At 33.1% G+C, this 23,130-nt stretch overlaps 1 protein-coding gene across 1 annotated transcript; it reads left to right on the forward strand.

The window, feature by feature from the left end:
• Nucleotides 1-376: 376 nt before the first annotated feature.
• On the forward strand, nucleotides 377-12,018 carry LOC127719179 (ankyrin-3-like). Its single transcript, XM_052225203.1, has 4 exons — nucleotides 377-535; nucleotides 2,392-2,494; nucleotides 8,831-8,914; nucleotides 11,084-12,018. Exons 1-4 carry the CDS (start codon nucleotides 377-379, stop codon nucleotides 12,016-12,018), a joined length of 1,281 nt encoding a protein of 426 aa, XP_052081163.1.
• Nucleotides 12,019-23,130: the final 11,112 nt, after the last annotated feature.

Genomic DNA, 23,130 nt, shown 5'->3' on the forward strand with positions numbered 1-23,130 from the left:
AGGAGCCACAGTACCACAGCTAACAAACAGACCAGGATTCCAGACACTGGTTACATTAGTTTCTATGGTTTATCTTACAGGAGCCACAGTACCACAGCTAACAAACAGACCAGGATTCCAGACACTGGTTACATTAGTTTCTATGGTTTATCTTACAGGAGCCACAGTACCACAGCTAACAAACAGACCAGGATTCCAGACACTGGTTACATTAGTTTCTATGGTTTATCCTACAGGAGCCACAGTACCACAGCTAACAAACAGACCAGGATTCCAGACACTGGTTACATTAGTTTCTATGGTTTATCTTACAGGAGCCACAGTACCACAGCTAACAAACAGACCTGGATTCCAGACACTGGTTACATTAGTTTCTATGGTTAAAGCTGTACAGATTTCAGATACAGAACCAGAGAGCCATGATGCCAGTTTAGCAGCAGACTTATATAGGCTACAGTCTTGGTATAAAAAGATCATTAAAATGTCGTCAATGGATTCAGATAAATATCAACAATTTGTTCAAACAGTAATGGTAGTAAGTTATTTTCAGAAGTTTACACTTTCTATACGCTATCCATTAACTTTGATATGTTTGTCTGCACGGTCAATTTAAATCTGATTAAACAATAATCTTGTTAAGAATCTTCATAAAGATACCTCATTTGTACCATGTGAACAAAAGGACTGTAAAAGGAATATTGATTGTGCTTTGTCATTTTCAGTTTCTCATACCTGTCAACTGACTTGTATTCTGCCAGGTATACCCATGAGATTCTGCTTTCACACGGGATTTTCTAAATACCAGACAGTAATTAAAATTCAAATTCAAATTCGTGATTTCAGAAAAAAAAAATTACCCGTTTTCACCTGTATTTCTGACCAATATTGTTTCCGGTATTTAGAAGTCAAATATACGTTCTGTAGTATAAAGGAAATACCCTGACTTCTTTCTTTCATTCTTTCTGCTGTGTATAGGAGTACATTAGCTATCATTGGCTTATAATGAGATGTGGGGTTCATGACATTCGTTTATAAAATGAAGTGTGAATAAAACAACAAGAGGGCTTTGTTTAGAAAAGATATTTAATGATAAACATGTATGTAATTACAAAAGTAAATATGTGTAGGAAACTAAATGGTACATGTCAATGTTACAGTACAACGTTTATGGGTCATCGTAAATCCCCGTTCTCTATTTTATGATATTATAAATAACTCGGGTTGTCCTTTCACTTTTCGCAGGAATCGTTTTTCTCGTGCTTGAGACGTGAGGTCTAGACCAGATATTTAAACCTCGTGTGGAAAATATTTCCTAAGATTTGGTAAAACTTGCGTACTGGCAAGTTGTACTTTGAATTTCATTTTATTCGTCATTTTAACTATAGATTTTATGATTTAGCCAGCCATCGGGTTTATAAAGTGATAGTGTACATTTTGATAGCGATATGGATGAAAATTGTTAAATTAATTAAAAGTGTACGGAAATATCTAAAATTCTATTAGATTGCCAAACTATCCTTCGAAAATGTATTGAAATTCTAGGATTAAATTTTATATGAACATATCACGATATTTGTGCATTTTATTGTCTTTGCCTAGTAAATATGGAACTGTTTTATGAATCTTGAATATTTGTTATATGAGCAAGTCAATGTTTGGCACAATCGTCATTTCTTGTCATTTCTTGGTTTTTGACACCTGTCTTAATTTTAATTGATTGGTTCGTGATATTGGTTGATCCTTTCTTTGTATTGTCAAGTATGCTGTCTTAAGATCTGGAGCGAAAGCACAGACCGAACCCTCTCTACCAGTAACGTAAACGGATGAGCTACATGTAGCGGGGTATACTGTTATGAGAAAACTATGAAAGAAACATTCGTGTACACATAGAGTAACTTGTGGTCGTTACAATAGTAAATAAAAAAACCCCTCTAAATTGAACCGAAAGTTCGTACACGTTACAGGCGTGATGACCTGCCAATTTCGTCTACGGTGCCTTTTCAGTTTCAGATGGTATGGTTTCTTTTGTTAAGAGATGTGAGACTACAAAGACAATTCGAATCAATGAAGAAAATTAAGATATGTTTTCTGTGTTTTTAATATAGGCTAAATTGCACATGGCAGGTAATGCAATGATTTAAACTCACATTTTACATTTTGAAAGCATTATTTGTATTCAGCCTCTTTGAAATTGTAATAATTTTCTTCAGTGCAATGCAGTGCAGGGGGGGCATAGAAATACCAGGCGACAATTAAAGAAGAGTTATGGACTTTGCATTTTTGATACAGTTAAATAAACACAAGATAAGATGACGGGATTAGTGCTCTCATGTTTGGAATAGAAATTTATTCTTTATAATCAATTGCATGTTTACTTTGATTTGTTAACAGGTATTGGAAAGAATTAATCAAAAGAACGATCCATGTGTAAAAGAAACAATACTAAGCACTGTGATTCAAAAACAGGTCCAAAGGATGCTTGATAGTTTGAAAGGTAATCTTAGTGATATGAATTCAAATAGCTGAAGAACATTTGTTATCTCTTCGAAGTACATGACGAAAGACAAAGTAAAAAAGGTACTATGAAGGGAGTAGTCACGAAACAAAGGCTAAAACAATAAGAGCAATAACAGCAACCGTCCAAAAAAAAATTGAAGTTATCTGCAGGAGAAATTCTTTCTTCTTCATTATTGCATTTGACACTCTATATCTCTCAGTATTATTTAAAAAAGAATCAATTTGTCATTTATTGAATACACAATATTTTTAAGGGGCATGACATATGTCTTTTAGAAATACCCATTTCAAGTTTTACTTATTCAATCAATAGTTTGTTTTTGCAGACAAAATCACATGGCCTGAATGATAGATATCTGCTGTGTATGACTTCATCTGTTGCAGTTTCTACAGTTTTGACAAATTTGGAAACAAGTTCAAATGAGATATCACACTAACATAAAAAGATTTCTGATTCCCTTAAAGGGTGAAAATCAGTTGTTGTTATCCAATATAAAGAACAATAATTGGCAGTAACAATATACAAATGTGGTATGATTGCCTATTAGATAACTATTCACAATAGTTAGTATAGGGGAAAATCACTTCCCCTACAAATTAAATATGTATATGTAATCAATTCATGAACATATGCATATATTCATTATTGTTTCTCCTTGAGATGTGATGATGATAAACTGTAAGTCAAGACTAACAATGTTAGAAAAGTCGATATCTTTAAAACAAATTACCATGCGATATCTAACTACTCAAGAGACTCAAAACAAACATGGCATATACATATCAAGGTTTATTCAGTGTCAACACGATGTACAGTGAAACTGAAAAAAATGCGCCGTTAGCGCTTTTAATTGTATAATTCTTGCAAGATGTTTATGTATCTTATATCATAGGTTTAAATTACAATGCCTGGAATGAGCACGAAAATTAGTGTCGATCAAGTTAAAAAAAAGAGTTATGCCCCTTGCAAACATAAATTATATGGAAAATTGCATTATTAGTGTTTTCATGTGTCGAATTCTTTCCAGATTTTTATGAAACTTATCAGAGGCCTATATCAGCAATTCCTTTGACCTGTTCAAAAATATGTGATGAACAACTTTTTAAAAAAGATTTATGTCCCTTGGAAACATCAATCATATGGGAAATTGCATTATTGCGCTCTCATACGTTCAATTCTTACCAGATGTTTATGACAATTATATCATAGGTTTATATTACCATATCTTTCACGAGTTAAAATATTAGTGACGAGCAAATATTTTTTTAAGAGTTTTGTATCTTGGAGACATGTATTGTATGGGAAATTGCATTGTAAACGCTCTCATGAGTACAAACGTAAAGCAAAGGTTTGTATTTGCTATGTCTTTAAAAAGTTAAAAAAAAAAGCAATGCCAATCAAAAATTTGTTATAGAGTTATACCCCTTGTAAATATTGATTTTATTGTGAATTGCCTTAGAGCTGTTAGGTGTATTATTCCTGTCAGATTGTTTTAAAATCTTTATTATATATATATTATCAATATGTGTAGAGAGTTGAACACTCAGTGCGGATTATTTGTTCAAAAACGAGTTATGCCCCTCGGAAATAATTATTATATGAAAAATTGTTTTGTGAGCATTCTATGGCATGGTATTGATTGCAAAAATTTGATTTTTTTCATTTAAATGCAATATTTTTATTTTAATTGGTATATTTCTTCATTTAAATGCAATATTTTTTTATTTGAATGGTATAATTTGTCATTCAAATGCATTTTTTTTTATTTGAATGGTATATTTTTTCATTTAAATGCAATATTTTTTCATTTGATGCAATATTTTTTCGTTTAAATGCAATATTTTTTATTCAAATGGTTTAATTTGTCATTCAAATGCAATATTTTTTATTCAATTGGTAAAGTAGTTTTTTATTTATATGCAATAATTGCATTATGGGAAATTCTTTGACGTCATAAGGTCAAATTTGCAACAACGTTTGTGATTGGTCTGTAATTGTTTGGATTTCTCCCCTTTCTTTCTAAACATGAGTGACCAAGAATTAACAAACGCGTCAGAATATCGCCTCTCTAACTAAATCTGGCGTTCGTGCGAGTTCTGCACTGGCTGTTAAAATCTTCTGGTCCTAACTATTATTTCTATTTCAAAATTTCGATGGTCAAAACGTTCGGACCACCACTTTTCAAAAACTTTCATTATTTATGGATCTATATGCATGTATAACGTTTTTTTAAATAGATGAGACACCGTTGATTTTTCCCGTTTAAATGGTTTTACACTGGTCATTTTTGGGGGGCCCTTTATATCTTGTTGTTCGGTGTAAGCAAAGACTACGTGTTGAAGACCGTACTTTGACCCATAATGGTTTACATGTACAAATTATGACTTGGATGGAGAGTTGTCTCATTGGCACTCATACCACATCTTCTTATATCTATATACAACGTAAATCAGACGTTCCTCAGACTGTTTTCTTTTTTTATAATTTCTTTGTCGCGCGTTGTGTACTGAGGGATACTTCAGTCTGGGAGAACAAGATTTATTTCAGTACTAGTTGTAATGAGCTATGAGCAAACTTCCAGTAATTGCAAATACTCTAATGTCGGTGCTTTGTGTCTATTGTCTAAATATTAGGGTTTTTTTGTGTATCTCCTACCGATCTTTGGAGTTAATCTAATTGCAACTGATAAGTGCAGGTTGTTCTTTTATTGGACGGTTACACCACTGTCAGAGCTTCGGAATGGGTTGAGTGCTCACAAATATGTTGTTGTACTGTTACACTACTGTCCCAGGTTTGGGGAGGATTGGGATCCCGCTAACATGTTTAACCCCGCCTCATTCTGTATGTATGTGCTTGTCCCAAGTCAGGAGCCTGTAATTCAGTGGTTGCCATTTGTCGCTGTGATATACATTTTTGTGTTTCGTTCATTTTATTGTACATTAAATCGGCCGTTAGTTTTCTCGTTTTGCATTGTTTTACATTTGTGATTTCGGGGCCTTTTATAGCTGACTATGCGGTGTAGGCTTTGCTTATTGTCGAAGGCCGTACGGTGATTTATAACTGTTGATTTCTGTGTAATTTGGAGAGTTGTCTTATATGCAATCATACCACATCTTCGTTTTTATATTAACCCTGCCATATTCTTTATTTGCCTGTCCCAGGTCAGGAGCCTGTAGTTTAGTGGTTGTCGTTGGTTCATGTCTCGACTCATATTTGATATTTTGTAAATTGTTTTCTTATGTATAATTAGGCCTTTAGTTTTTCGTTTAAATTGTTCACACTTTTCATGTCGGGCTTTTTAAAGACGACTTTACAGTAATAGGTTTTTGTCATTGTTGAAGGCATTACGATTGTCTATAATTGCTTACTTCCACTTCATATTTGAACTACGGTGGATAGTTACCTTATTAGCAATCATATCCCATCTCTTCGTTTTTATATTATATACCTGACTTCTAAACTCGTGTTTTCCTGAACAAGCATGAAATATTTGTCACTGGGCGTTAAAAATTAGCATCAAACAATCAATCAATTTAAACTTGTGTTAAATAAGAGGAAAACCATTTGATATTTACTTATTTGTTGGGGTGGGGGACAGAAGGATTTCATATATGAATATGGTTGCCTGGTATAAGAACTGAAAAAAAGGCATGATTAGCGACAGATTAAAATGAATAATAATGCCCTCTCTTCCGTTCTCCATCCTTCGTCTATAAATTAAAGTGACCACCACGGTATAGCCCAATAGTGTTGAAAGTAGCGTTAAACACCAATCAATCAAAATCCCATCCCTAGAATATCAAATAATAGTCCCTTAACTGTTATTGTCCGTGTAGTTCTTACATTTATTCATCTTATCGTCCTACAGGGATGTCCTACTAATACCATAAAAACGTTTATACACAGCTCACATTCTAATATATCTGCATTCATAAATTTATTAATGTCATTTAGACTAAACGACGCCATATTTGTTATGTGCCTCTGCCGTCTAAACAACCTATAAAAAAAGAAGAGATGGAAGAGAGCCAGTAGATCTTCCCAATGCAAAAAAACAGAAATGGACTTCTTCTGGCTCACTACCGAAGAACAAACAAATGCGCCCTATTAATATGTTTTAAAAACGCCTTGCCCCTACCCTTTTTTCCAAAAAATTTGGCATTGTTAAATATATATACATATATATAATCATCATTAAAATGTTATTATATTTTTATAGACCTACTTTATTACATGATCTGGGACTAATGACATCTATCTATAAGTCCAAGCATACAGTAAATTATTATAATATGAATATGTTTCTTGTTTTAATAACCACATATGATGCTATGCATGAGTCACCATTTATCAGGACAGGAATTGGGTTTACATAGAGAGAATAATGTGCGAAAAATAGATAAGGGGCGGGACCAAACCTATAGATAACATATATAAAATGATGAAATATGAAGAATACGTTGATTGTTTTTTGGTTGCCTTATGTCCAGTGGCAAATATTTCACGCGTGTTTAGGACAAATATAATAGAAATCAAAGGATAAAGAAAAGAGTGAAATGGTAAAAACTAAAAGATATAGAATTATAGAAACGATCTTTGATCTGAACACTCTCCCCCTCCCCTCACACACACACCATAACCATTACTGCCAATACTCGCATATATACATCTCTATACAAATATCTAAATCTGACCCCCCCCCCCCCTAGACACAGAGGTTCTGGATCCGCCGCTGTTAAATGTATCTTATTATATACATTTTGTATGTATCTAGATAATAGCTAAACGTACAATTCTATAATTTGTTGGATACAAATCATTAGAGATTTGAATCTAATTATATTATATACTGTGTCACAAAATACTCTTGTATAACCCCCCCCCTTTCCAAATGCAGTATTGAAAAGTAAATCATTTAAAAGTCCTGAAGAAAAATATGTTTTGAAATATGCCCTGCATACTTATTTATGCAAAGACATATAGTAATTATTGAACTACTGTGGGGCTTGAAAAAAAAATTTATTTAAGGGATTCGGAGATGGGAACAATAAAAAAACCTCAGCAACGAATCCTAAATGTAAAATGATTTGCGGCATATGACATGAGAGCACATATTATAGATAGTCCAAAATATGCAGTTCACGCCTTATACAGGGTACGTCCTATGTCATAGGACTATTGTTGTAACATGGGTTAGTAACTGGTTCCAATTTACCCCGAATTGTCTTTATTAAAGAATTAGTTCCGGAGTATCACAGCTCAGGTCTCTTCTTGTGGGTCTCTGGTTCTGCTGTCGTAATTAGGTGATTTTTTTTCTACATGTAGCAAAAAAGACGGGGCTAGCTGTTTTTTTTTTTTATTTGAATGTGTAGACTGAGTAGAGTAGGGTTTTCATTTGAGGCGTTTTTGCCATGCACGCAGGCATCTCTTTCTATCCATGAATAGGTTGTGTGTCAAATTAATTATTATTACTTGTCAACTTAATAATTATTATTGGTATTAACAGCCAGTGCACGAACTCGCATGAACGCCAAATTTAGTTAGAGAGGCGATATTCCGACACGTTTATTTAATTCTTGGTCACTCATGTTTAGAAAGAAAGTGGAGAAATCCAAACAATTACCGACCAATCACAAACGTTGTTGCAAAATCGACCTTGTGACGTCAAAAAATTTCCCATAATGCAATTATTGCATATAAATAAAAAAACTACTATACCAATTGAATAAAAAATATTGCATTTGAATGACAAATTATACCATTTGAATAAAAAATATTGCATTTAAATGAAAAAATATACCATTCAAATAAAAAATATTGCATTTGAATGACAAATTATACCATTTGAATAAAAAATATTGCATTTAAATGAAAAATTATACCATTCAAATAAAAAAATATTGCATTTAAATGAAGAAATATACCAATTAAATTAAAAATATTGCATATAAATGAAAAAAAATATTTTTTGCAACCAATACCATGCCATAGCATTCATATGTATCCAATTTTTGCCAGGATAAAAATTATAACATAGGTTAATATCAGCAATGTCTTTTACACTTCGAAAATATGTGCTGGTCAAATATTATACTATATATGTTATACCCTTTGAAATATTACTTATAATTGGAATAACGTAACTATGTACAACGAGGTATCAAATAATTACATAAGAGCGTTCCTAATGTGGTAATTGAAAAGTGCTTATGATGCATTTGAAGTAATCATGAAAAGATGTTAGTAGAACGCATTTTTAAACAATTTTCTTCTGTAATGAACCATAATTTAAATATTCTTTTCTAATTTCAGAAAAAGAAGAAAATTCGGAACGTGATGAGAAATTTAAGAAAATGGAAAGTGAGGTTGATGAAATAATTCCAAAGAATATAAGAGGTATATTATTAGTAAATGTATAATGACATTTGATAATTTGACAACAACAAACGACTGCATCATTTGCCATCCCTGGACATGCATTTCGCTTTGTATGTTTGATATTTAGTCAGAACCTCTAAATTATTTTGTCAATTGTGGAATTAAGACATATTTGGTATATTGGATCCTTGAAGTTTACATGGCTGTGAAACTGAGTATATTTGACTTTCACCTAATTGACATCGTTTAGATTTGATTATTAATAATGTAAAGTTTATGTGATACTTGTAGTACACCCCTCTCATTTTCACTCTTGTTCTAATATTAAGTCCAACATTATAGGGTTAAGGAAGAACTAGTAAAGTACATGTACTCTCAGCATATCCCCTGCACAGTCAGATCTCAGAAGGCAAATTATACATCTTTTGTCTGTTTACCCTGACTAATGATACTTGGGACGGTGTGTTGCGTATTGTCATGACCTTTATGTGACATTGACCTTGACGATTATTTTTCATGATCTATATGGCTTTACTTATATAGTACATGTATACAACACCTCAATTCAATGTGTTCAATACTATTGAAAATGATTTCTAACCTTATACAGTTCAACTCAAGGTCAAACAATTTTTTGGAGGAATTACAAAACCATTTGTACATAACTTTGAATGTTTTGACAATAAACTATTGTTTTAACCAAGACAATCTTTTATCTAGATTTTATGAAAACAAGCAGATGAGATATGATGGCCATTTCAATGAGACACATATCCTCATAAGGACACGTTTATGAACATTTACAGGTAACCATCCAGTCTTCAGCAATAAGGTAAACTTGTAAGGTATGATAAGGTATATTTGGATCGACATGTAAATAGTAATTTTCTTAGCTTTAATAAGCTACACTTATATATTCTTCAGAGCTGATAAAAAACCAAATAGAAGACTGGGAAAAGAAAGATAAGATGTTCGTGTCTACAAGAGCTAGTAAATACGTCATGGAACGTTTACAGGACCACAGTTGCTTGACATTAACTGCCCCATCAGGAGTTGGAAAATCATTTATCGCAAGACACGCAGCACTTCTTTTAAAAAAGGAGGGATACAATATAATACCAGTGTACTCACCAACAGACATAAGAACTTATTATCAGCCTGGTAAACAGACAATCTTCGTTGTAGATGATATTTGTGGAAATTTCACTGCCAACCAACAACAGATTGATAACTGGGAGCAACTGTTACCTGTGATTGACAGAGTTATTGCAGACAAATGTTGTAAGATTATTGTATCTTGTAGATTACAGGTCTATAAAGATGATAAGTTTAATATATTGTTACCTTTCAAATCGTGTGAATGTAATTTAATATCAGATAAGTTATGTCTTACATCTGTGGAAAAAATTGTTTTGGCAAAAACATATATTGGTTCATTCTTGGGCGATATTGATAAGTTATCACTAGATAGTGAATTCTTTCCGCTGTTATGCTCTTTATATGATGGTGATAAAAACAAAGATTTGAATGATTTTTTTAAAAATCCATTCAATGTCTATCAGAATGAACTAGACAATTTATGTTGGCATGGTGATGACGGGATCTTGAGAATATGTAGTCTGGCTTTATGTGTTATCTTTAACAATCAGCTAGAAGAAAAATGGTTCAAGGGTAAATTGATTGATGAACAAAAACATATTATAGAAGACATTTGTGATGCCGTTGAAATCAACAGAATTACATCAAAGACAAAACTAAAGAAAGCACTTGATACCCTAGATGGTACATTTATCTGTAATCAAAATGGTTTTTATAAAACTGTACATGATAAACTGTTTGACTTCCTTGCTCATTACTTTGGTCAGAAAATGATTGAATGTTTGATAGATCATGGTGAAAGTGGCTTAGTACATGAACGTTTTATATGGCAAAAATCACCAGATGATAAGAACAGTAACATAGATTTCATAATTGAAATACCAGATGATTATTTAGAATCATATTAAGTTAGGCTAATAAAGGACTGGTCAGCAGGAAAGGGGTCAGATGTGTTCGGTAACACTAATTTGAAAGTATCATTATTCAGACAAAAGTTATTACAGTACTTAAAACAACTACACAAATCGAAACAAGTTACATTAGCCAATACCAAGGATATAGTGAAACCAAAGGAGGACTGTGCATCAGGTAATACTCCACTGGTAGGTTCTTGTTATTATGGTTATACTGATATTGTACAGTGGTTGTTACGTAATGATGTAGATGTGGATCAGTGTAGAGATGATGGGAACACTGGACTGATTTTCGCAAGTCAGAATGGACATACTGATATAGTAAAGCTACTGTTAGAAAAGGATCCTAATGTTGACCTATGTGACAAGGAAGGCTGTAGTCCTCTGTTCATGGCAAGTCAGGAAGGACATACTGCTATAGTGAATTTACTGTTAAAGACGGATTCTCAAATTAATCTATGTAACAAGTATGGTTTTACACCACTGATCATGGCGTGTGGCTTAAACCACACCAATACAGTTAAGCTATTAATGAAACATAAACCAAACATCAATGCCCAGACATATGATGGTGGTAATGCTTTATATTTCAGTGCAGTTAATGGAAACATGGAGATAACAAAGTTACTGTTAGAGAATAATGCTGACTGTAATATCTTTATCATGAGTAAACAGTGTTTAACAAATAAATTTAATAACATTCAAAGGAAAACATTGGACAAAGAAAAACAAGAATTATTTGATAGTCTCGTGAAGAATACATCATCACATGGAACAGATTATGTCAGACAGAAGTCAGTAGATTATGGGTTTGATGTAGTAGCTGGTTCTTCTCCATTACACATAGCCTGTTTTATAGGTAGGATAGATGTAGTTCATTGTCTTCTGGACCACAATGCTAACATCAACATAAAAAAAGAAGATGGCACCACGCCATTATTTTATGCATGTGAAGTAGGACATGAGCATATTGTACATTTATTGTTAGAAAAAGGTGCAGATACACAGATGTGTAGACTTGATGGGGAATCCCCTTTAAAGATTGCAACAGATAATGGACATACATCTATAGTAGTGATGTTATTAAATCACATAATGAATGAGGACTAACTTTCTTCTCAACACTTGTTTTTAAGTCAGTGGTTCTTTGTAACAAGTGAAAAAAATGCATATATTTTATATATACATCTATTCTTTCCATTAAATTGTCTCTACTGTGCTTCCCATTACATGGAATATATCTTGGTTTTTTTACCTGGAACAGAAGAACCTATTTGATTTAGATATACTAAAACTATTCTGGTCATGCCAATAAGTACAAATGAACCGCTTGGTTAACATTGTAATTCTATCATTACTTAGTAGTTATTTTTAATTACTTCATCTTTTTCTAAGGTCACATTTCTTTCTATTTGATGTATTAAAGTCAATAAAAGATTTTGTCATCACCTTGGGTCCATTGTTTCATGTCCATTCTTCGCTTCTTCACTTTTCAAAGAATGATAGAAATTTAAATATAGATAGAACAGTTTTCTAATTTTTGCATTTGTGACCCTGACAGCTAATCTTCATTTTACATATTTCTTGGGTTTATCACCTGGACATATAAAACTACTCTGTGGATGCCAATGAAAACAACTGTACAATTTTCAGTAAACATTGTAATTATATCATTACTTAGTAGTTTTTTTTTATTTTCTTCATTGTTTTCTAAAGTGGCTTTTCTTTCTACTTGATGAGTCATGACAGATCAATTTTTGTCTTATTTAATGCACATATTATTATCAAAGGTTACATATGTTACTGATTGTATGACCTTGTTACATTGTATACAAATATGGACTACCATTTAATTTTTATCGATATGTTGGTTAATGTTTTTCTTTGTATGTGAATTTCTCTATATAATTTTGTGGACATGTCAAACCCTATCTTGTTTGGTTTTGTTGTGATGTTGGGGTACTGTCTAATTACAAGATATGTGGTATTTAAAAGAACTAATTACATTGATATACATTCCATTGTATAATACAGTTATCTATCAAGTCTTTAGATATAAGAAAGATGTGACGATGACATAGACTGTTTATTTGTTTTGCAACAAATTCTTATCATGCTAAAACTAAATGTTGTATCTAAGTTGGTCTAAAAGGCCATGTGAGATCTGTCATCACTTTGGGTCCATTGTCTGATGATCTAGCCGAAAGGCCAAGTGAGATTGTCTCATCAAATTGCGTCCGTTGTCTTCTGGTAACTTTTACAAAAATCTTCTCCTCTGAAACCACTGGGCTAAATTTAACTAAATTTACAACACTCATTATTGATGTATTTAATTAAAACAAAAAATGTTTCCAATGACCCCTCCTTCAAACCTAGATGGCCTGCATGGCTATAAATAGAACATAGGGGTAACATGCAAGTTTTGCTTATTATTTTGAAAACCGCTATAAATTGAGAAATTCTGACGGAGCAAAAATGTTCAAAATGATTGTCCAACTACGTCCAAACTGTTAGATGACTTCTTATAGGAGTTATTGCCCTTAAATGACTTAATTATATCATTTTTAAACAAAATTCTGTATTATTTCGCAAATTATAATAGATACACAGACACTTTAAAAAGCAGAAATTATCAACAATAAAAGATCTACAAATAAGTCAACATAATAAAAACTGTTACTCGACTCCTCATTTTTAAAATTATAATAGATAAATAGAAACTTTTAAAATCAAAAATGATCCGCAAAATAAGATCTACTAATTAGTCAGCATGACCTAAATTGTAAGTCGACTCCTTATTGAAGTTATTGCCGTTTAATGACCATTTGTTTCAATTTTTTCCATTTATCTCATTATTGGAGTTATTGCCCTTTAATGACAATTTTACATTATTTAAAAAAAAAAAAAAAAAATAGATAAATAGAAATTTAGACATAAAGAAAGGAAAATTTCAAGCAGGATAAGATCTTCAAATATTTCAACATGACTAAAATTGTCGTTTAACATGGTAAACTCTTGATACAGTTATTGCCTTTCATAATAATTTTTACTAAAAGGTGGCCACTGTTGAAGATACAGGTGAGCAGCACAGGCATTTTAAAACCTCTTTTTGTCGAGCCTGCGACTTTTGTCGCAAAAGCGAGACAAAGCTATCCTACATTCCTTCGTCGGCGTCGGCGGTGTCCACAAATATTCACTCTGCGGTTAAAGTTTTTGAAATTTAAGTAACTGTCTTAAACTATCCTGCATTTTTAACAAACTTGGACAGAAGCTTGTTTATGATCATAAGATAGTATCCAGAAGTAAATTTTGAAGAAAAAAAAATCCAGTTCATTATTTTTATAATTTAATAATTGCATCATCTATTTACATGCATTTGTATTGATGAATTAAGGGATAAGTCATCAAGAAAGGTAAAAATTATCTTCTTTATCATTTGTTTATTCAATAAATTTATGTTTCAACTGTTTTATAAATCTATAGATTTTATTGCATACTGTATTCATTTTTTACAAGCAGAACTTTTTTTTATACATTTCAAACATTTTATTTCATTAACTGTAAATCTATTATGTGCATTCCCCTATCACACTGAAAACATAGACAACAGCAAAAGTAGGCGAGACACTATCATATTATTTTCATTGTAAAATAGAAATGTATTTTGTTAATTTAATAAGTATCAGAAAAATAAAATCATTTATCAGTATTTTATGTATTTTTATAAAATTATATCAATTTCTGATATTGTCATTTTTGGTTGAAATTGGTTTGAACAATATTTTATGGAAAAATGATAGATTTTGAGAATGCATTCATCATTTTGGATTTGCATTTAAACTGATAGATATAAGAAGATGTGGTATGAGTGCCAATGAGACAACTGATGATAGTACATTATGATAAAATGAGCAATTAACATGATTGAGAAGTTCATCCAACTTTTAATTGAGTTGGCACAAAGTCAACTTGGCTTAATTATAATAATATCATGACAGATGTCTGGGAGTCCAGTTTCCTAGACAGAATATTTCGATCCACAATGAATATTTCACCAAACTTTATAGTTCCATGTTGGAAAAACCCGACTGAATTTAGGATTATTAGCTCAATGTTACAGTGTTTTCAAATATACTGAAAGTTTGGGGAAGTTTTGTTCCAAATGTTATCCATTTGAGGTGTATAAATTGTCTCTGAGTGAAATAGACCTCTATTGATTTTTTAGGTAACTGATATAAAAATAAGGAGATGTTATATGATTGTCAATGAGACTATACCAGAGAGACCAAAAGTGGATAGAAGCTATAGGTCACCATAATGCCTTCAACAATTAGCAAAACCCATATAGTAAGCTGTAAAAGGCTCTGACATGATAAAACGTGTAACATTTCAAACAAGAAAACCAAATGGCCTGATTTATGAACAAGTCCGATTCATAAGTCACAGCAGACTGAAATTGTGACAATATTATTTGTTTCCTGATGCTATCTTTCAATCAAATGTCCTATTTTTACGAAAAATAGCTTGAACATTACCCTAGACACAAACAAGATTATTAACTGTTTGATTAGTAGGTAAAACTTCAGGTTCAGCTAAAAGTAGACTGAGAATTTGGGAAAGGTACTTCAAGACAATATATATATATTGAGTCACGAATAACTTATCTGTGGTGGATAATGTATCTTAGAGAGATAAAAATCCCTTGTAATTTAAGGGTCAAAGATTAATTTTACAGCTGTTGTCAATAGACTGAAATTATTGGTGCAACTGTTTTACTTTCCTGATTAAAATTGCTCTTAAATTAAGAGTTTTACTTGTTAGTTATCAAATCACTTACCCATTGCAAAATCCTTACAAGCATACGTTTTTGAAAACACCAATTGTTAGTAAAGTCTCAGTGTAACTTTCAGATGAAGAACAGTAATAATCCAAATTTGATTGATTTTGTTTGTATCGAGTGGACCTAATGATTATATGTCATAATAACCACCCTTGGTAGTCTAGTGGTAGTGTTATTGCCTTCTAGTGTGGGAGGACGTGATGACGAGCCAAAGCAGATTCAAAGACATAATAATTGGTATTTGCGGTTCTCGGCTATGCATGCAGCACTTAGAAGTAAGAGCTCTAATTGAGAATAATGTGTTTATGTAGGACGATATGTTTCTGTGGATTATAAGCTTGTAAACTAGCACTGATTTCTTACTTGATTTGGCTCTACTTTTCCTGGGTCCTTTTTGTCGAACTTTTTTGTCACGGAAACGAAAAAGCGATCCTACTTTCTGTCGTCAGTGTCGTCAGTCTGTTGTTAAATATGAAAAAGAGAAGATGTATGATTTTCAATGAGACAACTATCCACCAGAGAACACATGACACAGATGTAAGCAACAATAGGTTACTGTACAGCTTTAACAATGAGTAAAACCAGTAAGTTATAAAAGACCCCGATATGACATAATGTAAGAATTCCAACGAGAAAACTAATGACATGATTTATGAACGAAAAACAAACAGGATAGGCAGCAACCAACGACCACTGAATTGCAAGCTCCTGACTCTTGACATGCACATACAGGGTTTATAGATATAAAAAGATGTGATATGAGTACCAATTAGACAACTCTACATCCAAGTCACAATTTGTAAAAGTAAACCATTATAGGTCAAAGTACGGCCTTCAACACGGAACCTTGGTCACACCGAACAGCAAGCTATAACGGGCCCAAAAACAACTAGTGTAAAAACATTCAAACAGGAAAACCAACGGTCTAATCTATAAAAAAACGAGAAACGAGGAACACTTATGAACCACAACAACAAACGACAACCACTGAACATCAAGTTCCTGACTTAGAACAGATGCAAACAAATGCAAACGTTTTAATAGGCGCCATCCTTCACCCTAACCTGAAACAATAGTGTATCATCACAACATAGAAAAATATCAATTGAAATGACTCAATCAAAAGACACACCAACAAAAGCAAGTGAACATATACCGAACAAATGAATTTGATCTATGACACAATGTAAATACAAAATTAATAAAACAAGGGGGTTAGATGTAAAACAATATCAGAAAGACAACCATAATATAGTAGGGAGCTATCAACCCTTTTCCCTAGAATGAGATAGTGGTGTAACAGCACAAAATAAAAAAAATAAAGAGCTGCGCCATGAGCGTGATACGTCCGTCGCCCTTTAAGCTCGTCTTTATGCTTTAGCTGAATGTATATCATCAACTAGAAATAATGTGAACACTGCTCGAAAAGGTCCTCTTCCCTTCCCCCCCCCTCGCCATAAAAAGACATGCACACACAGTGGTACTCATTGACACTAAAGCTTATTTCAAAAGATATAAACAAGTCACCAAAGTTTCATGAAAGCTGTTCAATGCGTTTTTGAGTTATTGTCCGAAAACTAGAAACCCTCCCCCTTTTATGCATAAAGTCACAATACTCAAAAAGTTTAATAATCAAAAGGTAGATAACGTCAATATATATAAAAAATTCCCAAAAAATTCATGAAAATTGGTGGAAGTGTTTTTGAGGTATTATCCGTATTTTTGACGACGGACTGATGAACAACGGAATACAATAATACGTCCCGTCTTAAAAAGCTGTATTTATCGACACAAAGCACACAAAAAAAAAACAATATACAAAAAGACGCAAAGTACAGATCTGAGATTATTCGTAGTAACTGACAGCTTTCTTTCCCCTTCATTTATCATAACTTAGACAGATGCTTCTTCTTGATCAATAGACAGTATCCAGAGCAAACTTTTATTTTTCATCTGAATTTTTTCATATTTTACATTAAAGTTTTGAATTTTTTGAAATATGTTTGTCTAGAGTATCACTGAAGAGATTTTAATTGTCGAATTGTTGATATGCTGCAAAGAATTTTGTACCATTAATGTGATGTTAGCAGGTTCACAGTCATATCGCATAAACATATTATATTCTTGTATTCATGTAATATTTGACATTGGATGTAAAACATAAATTCCCCCTCCTATCGGTCCAGAGAGTATATAGACATCATTATTTTCTGCATCCGAAGTTATCTTACATATATCTCGATGTGCATCGTGGTTGTCTAAATGTTTGTATCGGTTTTTCACGCTTCAGTGTGATTGTCGGACTAAATTATGACAGTAAATGTTTGATTTCTTTGCCAGATTTATTGTATTCATATTACTCTATGGCTTTTTTCTTCAATTCACAGTTGTGACGTGATCGTCAGTTTGCAAAGAATTCTGCTCAAATCAGAGCTAGGAGTGAGAGTATCTTTTCTACGTGCCTAAAGCCTCCGTATTTACTTTGAGCAATAAGATCGATAGTTCTGTGCATTTTGTGTTTTTTTTTGCTGTGCATGTACCCCGTATCATTTCTTTTCTACTATTATTATGTGATATCCTGTATTTCAAGTTAAGGTTGATTGACGTGTTAAAAGGTTATATTTGTAATATCACTCCACGATTCGAAATTAAAAAAGGAGGATTGAGATTTAAAACAACTAGCTTTATCCAAATACATATTCATTTGCCTGTCCCACCACAGGAAGTTGGTTAGTGGTTCTCTTATGTGATATATATTTTAATGCAATTGCTTTGTGGTGTATTAGGTATTGACATTAGATCTTAATGCGTTTGGTGTTAAGGTATTGACGGTTGTTATTTGGTGTAGTAGGTATTGACGGTTGATATTTGTTGTAGTAGGTATTGACGTTTACTATTAGGTGTATTAGGTATTGACGGTTGTTTTTTTTGCGTAGTAGGTATTGACGGTTGTTATTTGGTGTAGTAGGTATTGACGGTTGTTATTTGATGTAGTAGATATTGACAGTTATTATTTTTTGTAGTAGGGAATATTGACGGTAATTATTTGGTGTAGTATGTATTGACGGTTGTTATTTGTTGTAGTAGGTATTGACGGTTATTATTTGGTGTAGGAGGAATTGACGGTTGTTACTTGGTGTAGAAGAATTGACGGTTGTTTTTTGGTGTAGCAGGAGTTGACGGTTGTCATCTGGTGTAGTAGGTATTGACGTTTACTATTAGGTGTAGTAGGTATTGACGCTTTTTTTTTGTGTAGTAGGTATTGACGGTTGTTATTTGGAGTAGTAGGTATTGACAGTTATTATTTTGTGTATTAGGTATTGACTGTTGTTATTTGGTGTAGTAGGTATTAACAGTCATTATTTGGTGTAGTAGATATTGACGGTTTGTCATTTGGTGTAGTAGGTATTGACGGTTATTATTTGGTGTAGGAGGAATTGACGGTTGTTACTTGGTGTAGAAGAATTGACGGTTGTTTTTTGGTGTAGCAGGAGTTGACGGTTGTCATCTGGTGTAGTAGGTATTGACGTTTACTATTAGGTGTAGTAGGTATTGACTCTTTTTTTTTGTGTAGTAGGTATTGACGGTTGTTATTTGGAGTAGTACGAATTGACAGTTGTCATCTGGTGAAGTAGGTATTGACATGCACTATCAGGTGTATAAGGTATTGACTGTTGTTATTTGGTGTAGTAGGTATTGATTGTTGTTATTGGTGTAGTAGGTATTGACAGTTGTTATTTGGTGTAGTAGGTATTGACGGTTGTTATTTGGTGTAGTAGGTATTGATTGTTGTTATTCGTGTAGTAGGTATTGGCAGTTGTTATTTGGTGTAGTAGGTATTGACGTTTACTATTAGGTGTAGTAGGTATTGACATTAACTATCAGGTGTATTAGGTATTGACGGTTGTTATTTGGTGTAGTAGGTATTGATTGTTGTTATTGGTGTAGTAGGTATTGATTGTTGTTATTGGTGTAGTAGGTATTGACAGTTGTTATTTGGTGTAGTAGGTATTGACGGTTGTTATTTGGTGTAGTAGGTATTGATTGTTGTTATTCGTGTAGTAGGTATTGGCAGTTGTTATTTGGTGTAGTAGGTATTGACGTTTACTATTAGGTGTAGTAGGTATTGACATTAACTATCAGGTGTATTAGGTATTGACGGTTGTTATTGGTGTAGTAGGTATTGACAGTTGTTATTTGGTGTAGTAGGTATTGATTGTTGTTATTGGTGTAGTAGGTATTGATTGTTGTTATTGGTGTAGTAGGTATTGACGGTTGTTATTTGGTGTAGTAGGTATTGACGGTTGTTATTGGTGTAGTAGGTATTGATTGTTGTTATTGGTGTAGTAGGTATTGACGGTTGTTATTTGGTGTAGTAGGTATTGACGGTTGTTATTGGTGTAGTAGGAATTGACAGTTGTCATCTGGTGAAGTAGGTATTGACATTAACTATCAGGTGTAGTAGGTATTGATTGTTGTTATTGGTGTAGTAGGTATTGATTGTTGTTATTGGTGTAGTAGGTATTGGCAGTTGTTATTTGGTGTAGTAGGTATTGACGGTTGTTATTTGGTGTAGTAGGTATTGACGGTTGTTATTTGGTGTAGTAGGTATTGACGGTTGTTATTGGTGTAGTAGGAATTGACAGTTGTTATTTCGTGTAGTAGGTATTGACGGTTGTTATTTGGTGTAGTAGGTATTGACGGTTGTTATTTGGTGTAGTAGGTATTGGCAGTTGTTATTTGGTGTAGTAGGTATTGACGGTTGTTATTTGGTGTAGTAGGTATTGACGGTTGTTATTTGGTGTAGTAGGTATTGATTGTTGTTATTGGTGTAGTAGGTATTGACGGTTGTTATTTGGAGTAGTAGGAATTGACAGTTGTCATCTGGTGTAGTAGGTATTGACATTTACTATTAGGTGTATTATTGTATAGACTCCTGTCTATTGTTGAAGACTATATGTTGCCCTCTAGATATCTTAATACTTTGTGTCGTTGGGTTGCTGTCTAATTGACATATTGTAACAACTCCTGTCTATTTTTGAAGGCTATATGTTGCCTTCTAGATATTTTAATGATTTGTGTCGAAGAGTTGCTTTCTAACAGACATATTGTATAGAAATCTGTCGATTATTGAAGACTATATGTTGCCTTCTAGATATCTTAATAATTAGTGTTGTTGGGTTGCTGTCCCACTGACATATTGTATAGACACCTGTCAATTATTGAAGACTATATGTTTCCCTCAAGATATCTTAATAATTTGTGTCGTTGGGTTGCTGTCTCACTGAAATATGGTAGACTCCTGTCTATTGTTAAAGACTATATGTTGTCCTCTAGATATCTTAAGTATTTGTGTCGTTGGGTTTCTGTCTCACTGACATATTGTATAGACTCCTGTGTACTGTTGAATACTCTATGTTGCCCTCTAGATATCTTAATTATTTTTGTCGTTGGGTTGTTTTTCAATGACATATTGTATAGACTCCTGTTTATTGTTGAAGACTCTATGTTGCCCTCTAGATATCTTAATACTTTGTGTCGTTGGGTTGCTGCCTCACTAACATAATGTAAAGACTCCTGTTTATTGTTATAGACTATATGTTGCCCTCTAGATATCTTAATACTTTGTGTCGTTGGGTTGCTGTCTAATTGACATATTGTATAGACTCCTGTCTATTTTTGAAGACTATATGTTGCCTTCTAGATATTTTAATAATTTGTGTCGAAGGGTTGCTTTCTAACAGATATATTGTATAGAAATCTGTCGATTATTGAAGACTATATGTTGCCTTCTAGATATCTTAAAAATTTGTGTTGTTGGGTTGCTGTCCCACTGACATATTGTATGGACACCTGTCAATTATTGAAGACTATATGTTGCCCTCAAGATATCTTAATAATTTGTGTCGTTGGGTTGCTGTCTCACTGACATATTGTACAGAATCCTGTTTATTGTTGAAGACTCTATGTTGCCTTTTATATATCTTTATACTTTGTGTCGTTGGTTTGCTGCCCCACTGACATATTGTTAAGACTCCTGTCTATTGTTGAAGACTGTATGTTGCCCTCTAGATATCTTAATTATTCGTGCCGTTAAGTTGCAGTCTCACTGACATATTGTATAGACTCCTGTTTATTGTTGAAGACTTTATGTTGCCCTCTAGATATCTTAGTACTTTGTGTCGTTAGTTTGATGTCCCACTCACATATTGTATAGACTCCTGTCTATTGTTGAAGACTGTATGTTACCCTCTAGATATCTTAATTATTTGTGTTGTTGGGTTGCTGCCTCAATGACATATTGTAAAGACTCCTGTTTATCGTTGAAGACTCTATGTTACCCTCTAGATATCTTAATACTTTGTGTCGTTTGTTTGATGTCCCACTGACATATTGTATAGACTCCTGTCTATTGTTGAAGACTGTATGTTACCCTCTAGATATCTTAATTATTTGTGTTGTTGGGTTGCTGTCTCACTGACATATTGTATAGACTCCTGTTTATTGTTGAAGACTTTATGTTGCCCTCTAGATATCTTAATACTTTGTGTCGTTCGTTTGATGTCCCACTGACATATTGTATATACTCCTGTCTATTGTTGAAGACTGTATGTTGCCCTCTAGATATCTTAATTGTTTGTGTCGTTGGGTTGCTGTCTCACTAACATATTGTATAGACTCCTGTTTATTGTTGAAGACTCTATGTTGCCCTCTAGATATCTTAATACTTTGTGTCGTTGGGTTGCTGCCTCAATGACCTATTGTATAGACACCTGTCTATTGATGAAGACTATATGTTGCCCTCTATCTATCCTAATAATTTGTGTCGTTGGGTAGCTGTCTCACTGACCTGTTGTATAGACACGTGTCGATTGTTGAAAACTGTATGTTTTTCTCGAGATATCTTAATACGTCGTGTCGATGTGTTGCTGTCTAACTGACATATTGTATAGACACCTGTCGATTGTTGTTGAAGACTATATGTTGCCCTCTAGATATCTTAATAATTTGTGTCGTTGGGTTGCTGTCTCACTGACATATTGTTAAAACTCCTGTCTTGTTGAAGACTATATATTGCCCTCTAGATATCTTAATACTTTGTGTCGTTGGGTTGCTATTTCACTGACATATTGTATAGGCACCTGTCTATTGATGAAGACTATATGTTGCCCTATAACTATCCTAATAATTTGTGTCGTTGGGTAGCTTTCTCACTGACCTATTGTATAGTCACCTGTCTATTGATGAAGACTATATGTTGCCCTCTATCTATCCTAATAATTTGTGTCGTTGGGTAGCTGTCTCACTGACCTATTGTATAGACACCTGTCAATTGTTGAAAACTGTATGTTTTCCTCGAGATATCTTAATACTTCGTGTCG

The sequence above is a fragment of the Mytilus californianus genome, unplaced genomic scaffold (assembly GCF_021869535.1).
Source record: "Mytilus californianus isolate M0D057914Y unplaced genomic scaffold, xbMytCali1.0.p SCAF_10, whole genome shotgun sequence".
Taxonomy (NCBI): domain Eukaryota; kingdom Metazoa; phylum Mollusca; class Bivalvia; order Mytilida; family Mytilidae; genus Mytilus; species Mytilus californianus.

Coding starts and splice junctions, on each gene's coding strand:
- LOC127719179 (XM_052225203.1), top strand. CDS start 377: ATGGTTAAAGCTGTACAGATTTCAGATACAGAACCAGAGAGCCATGAT. Junction 2,495..8,830: donor GATGCTTGATAGTTTGAAAG/GTAATCTTAGTG, acceptor TTCTAATTTCAG/AAAAAGAAGAAAATTCGGAA. Junction 8,915..11,083: donor AATTCCAAAGAATATAAGAG/GTATATTATTAG, acceptor ACTGTGCATCAG/GTAATACTCCACTGGTAGGT.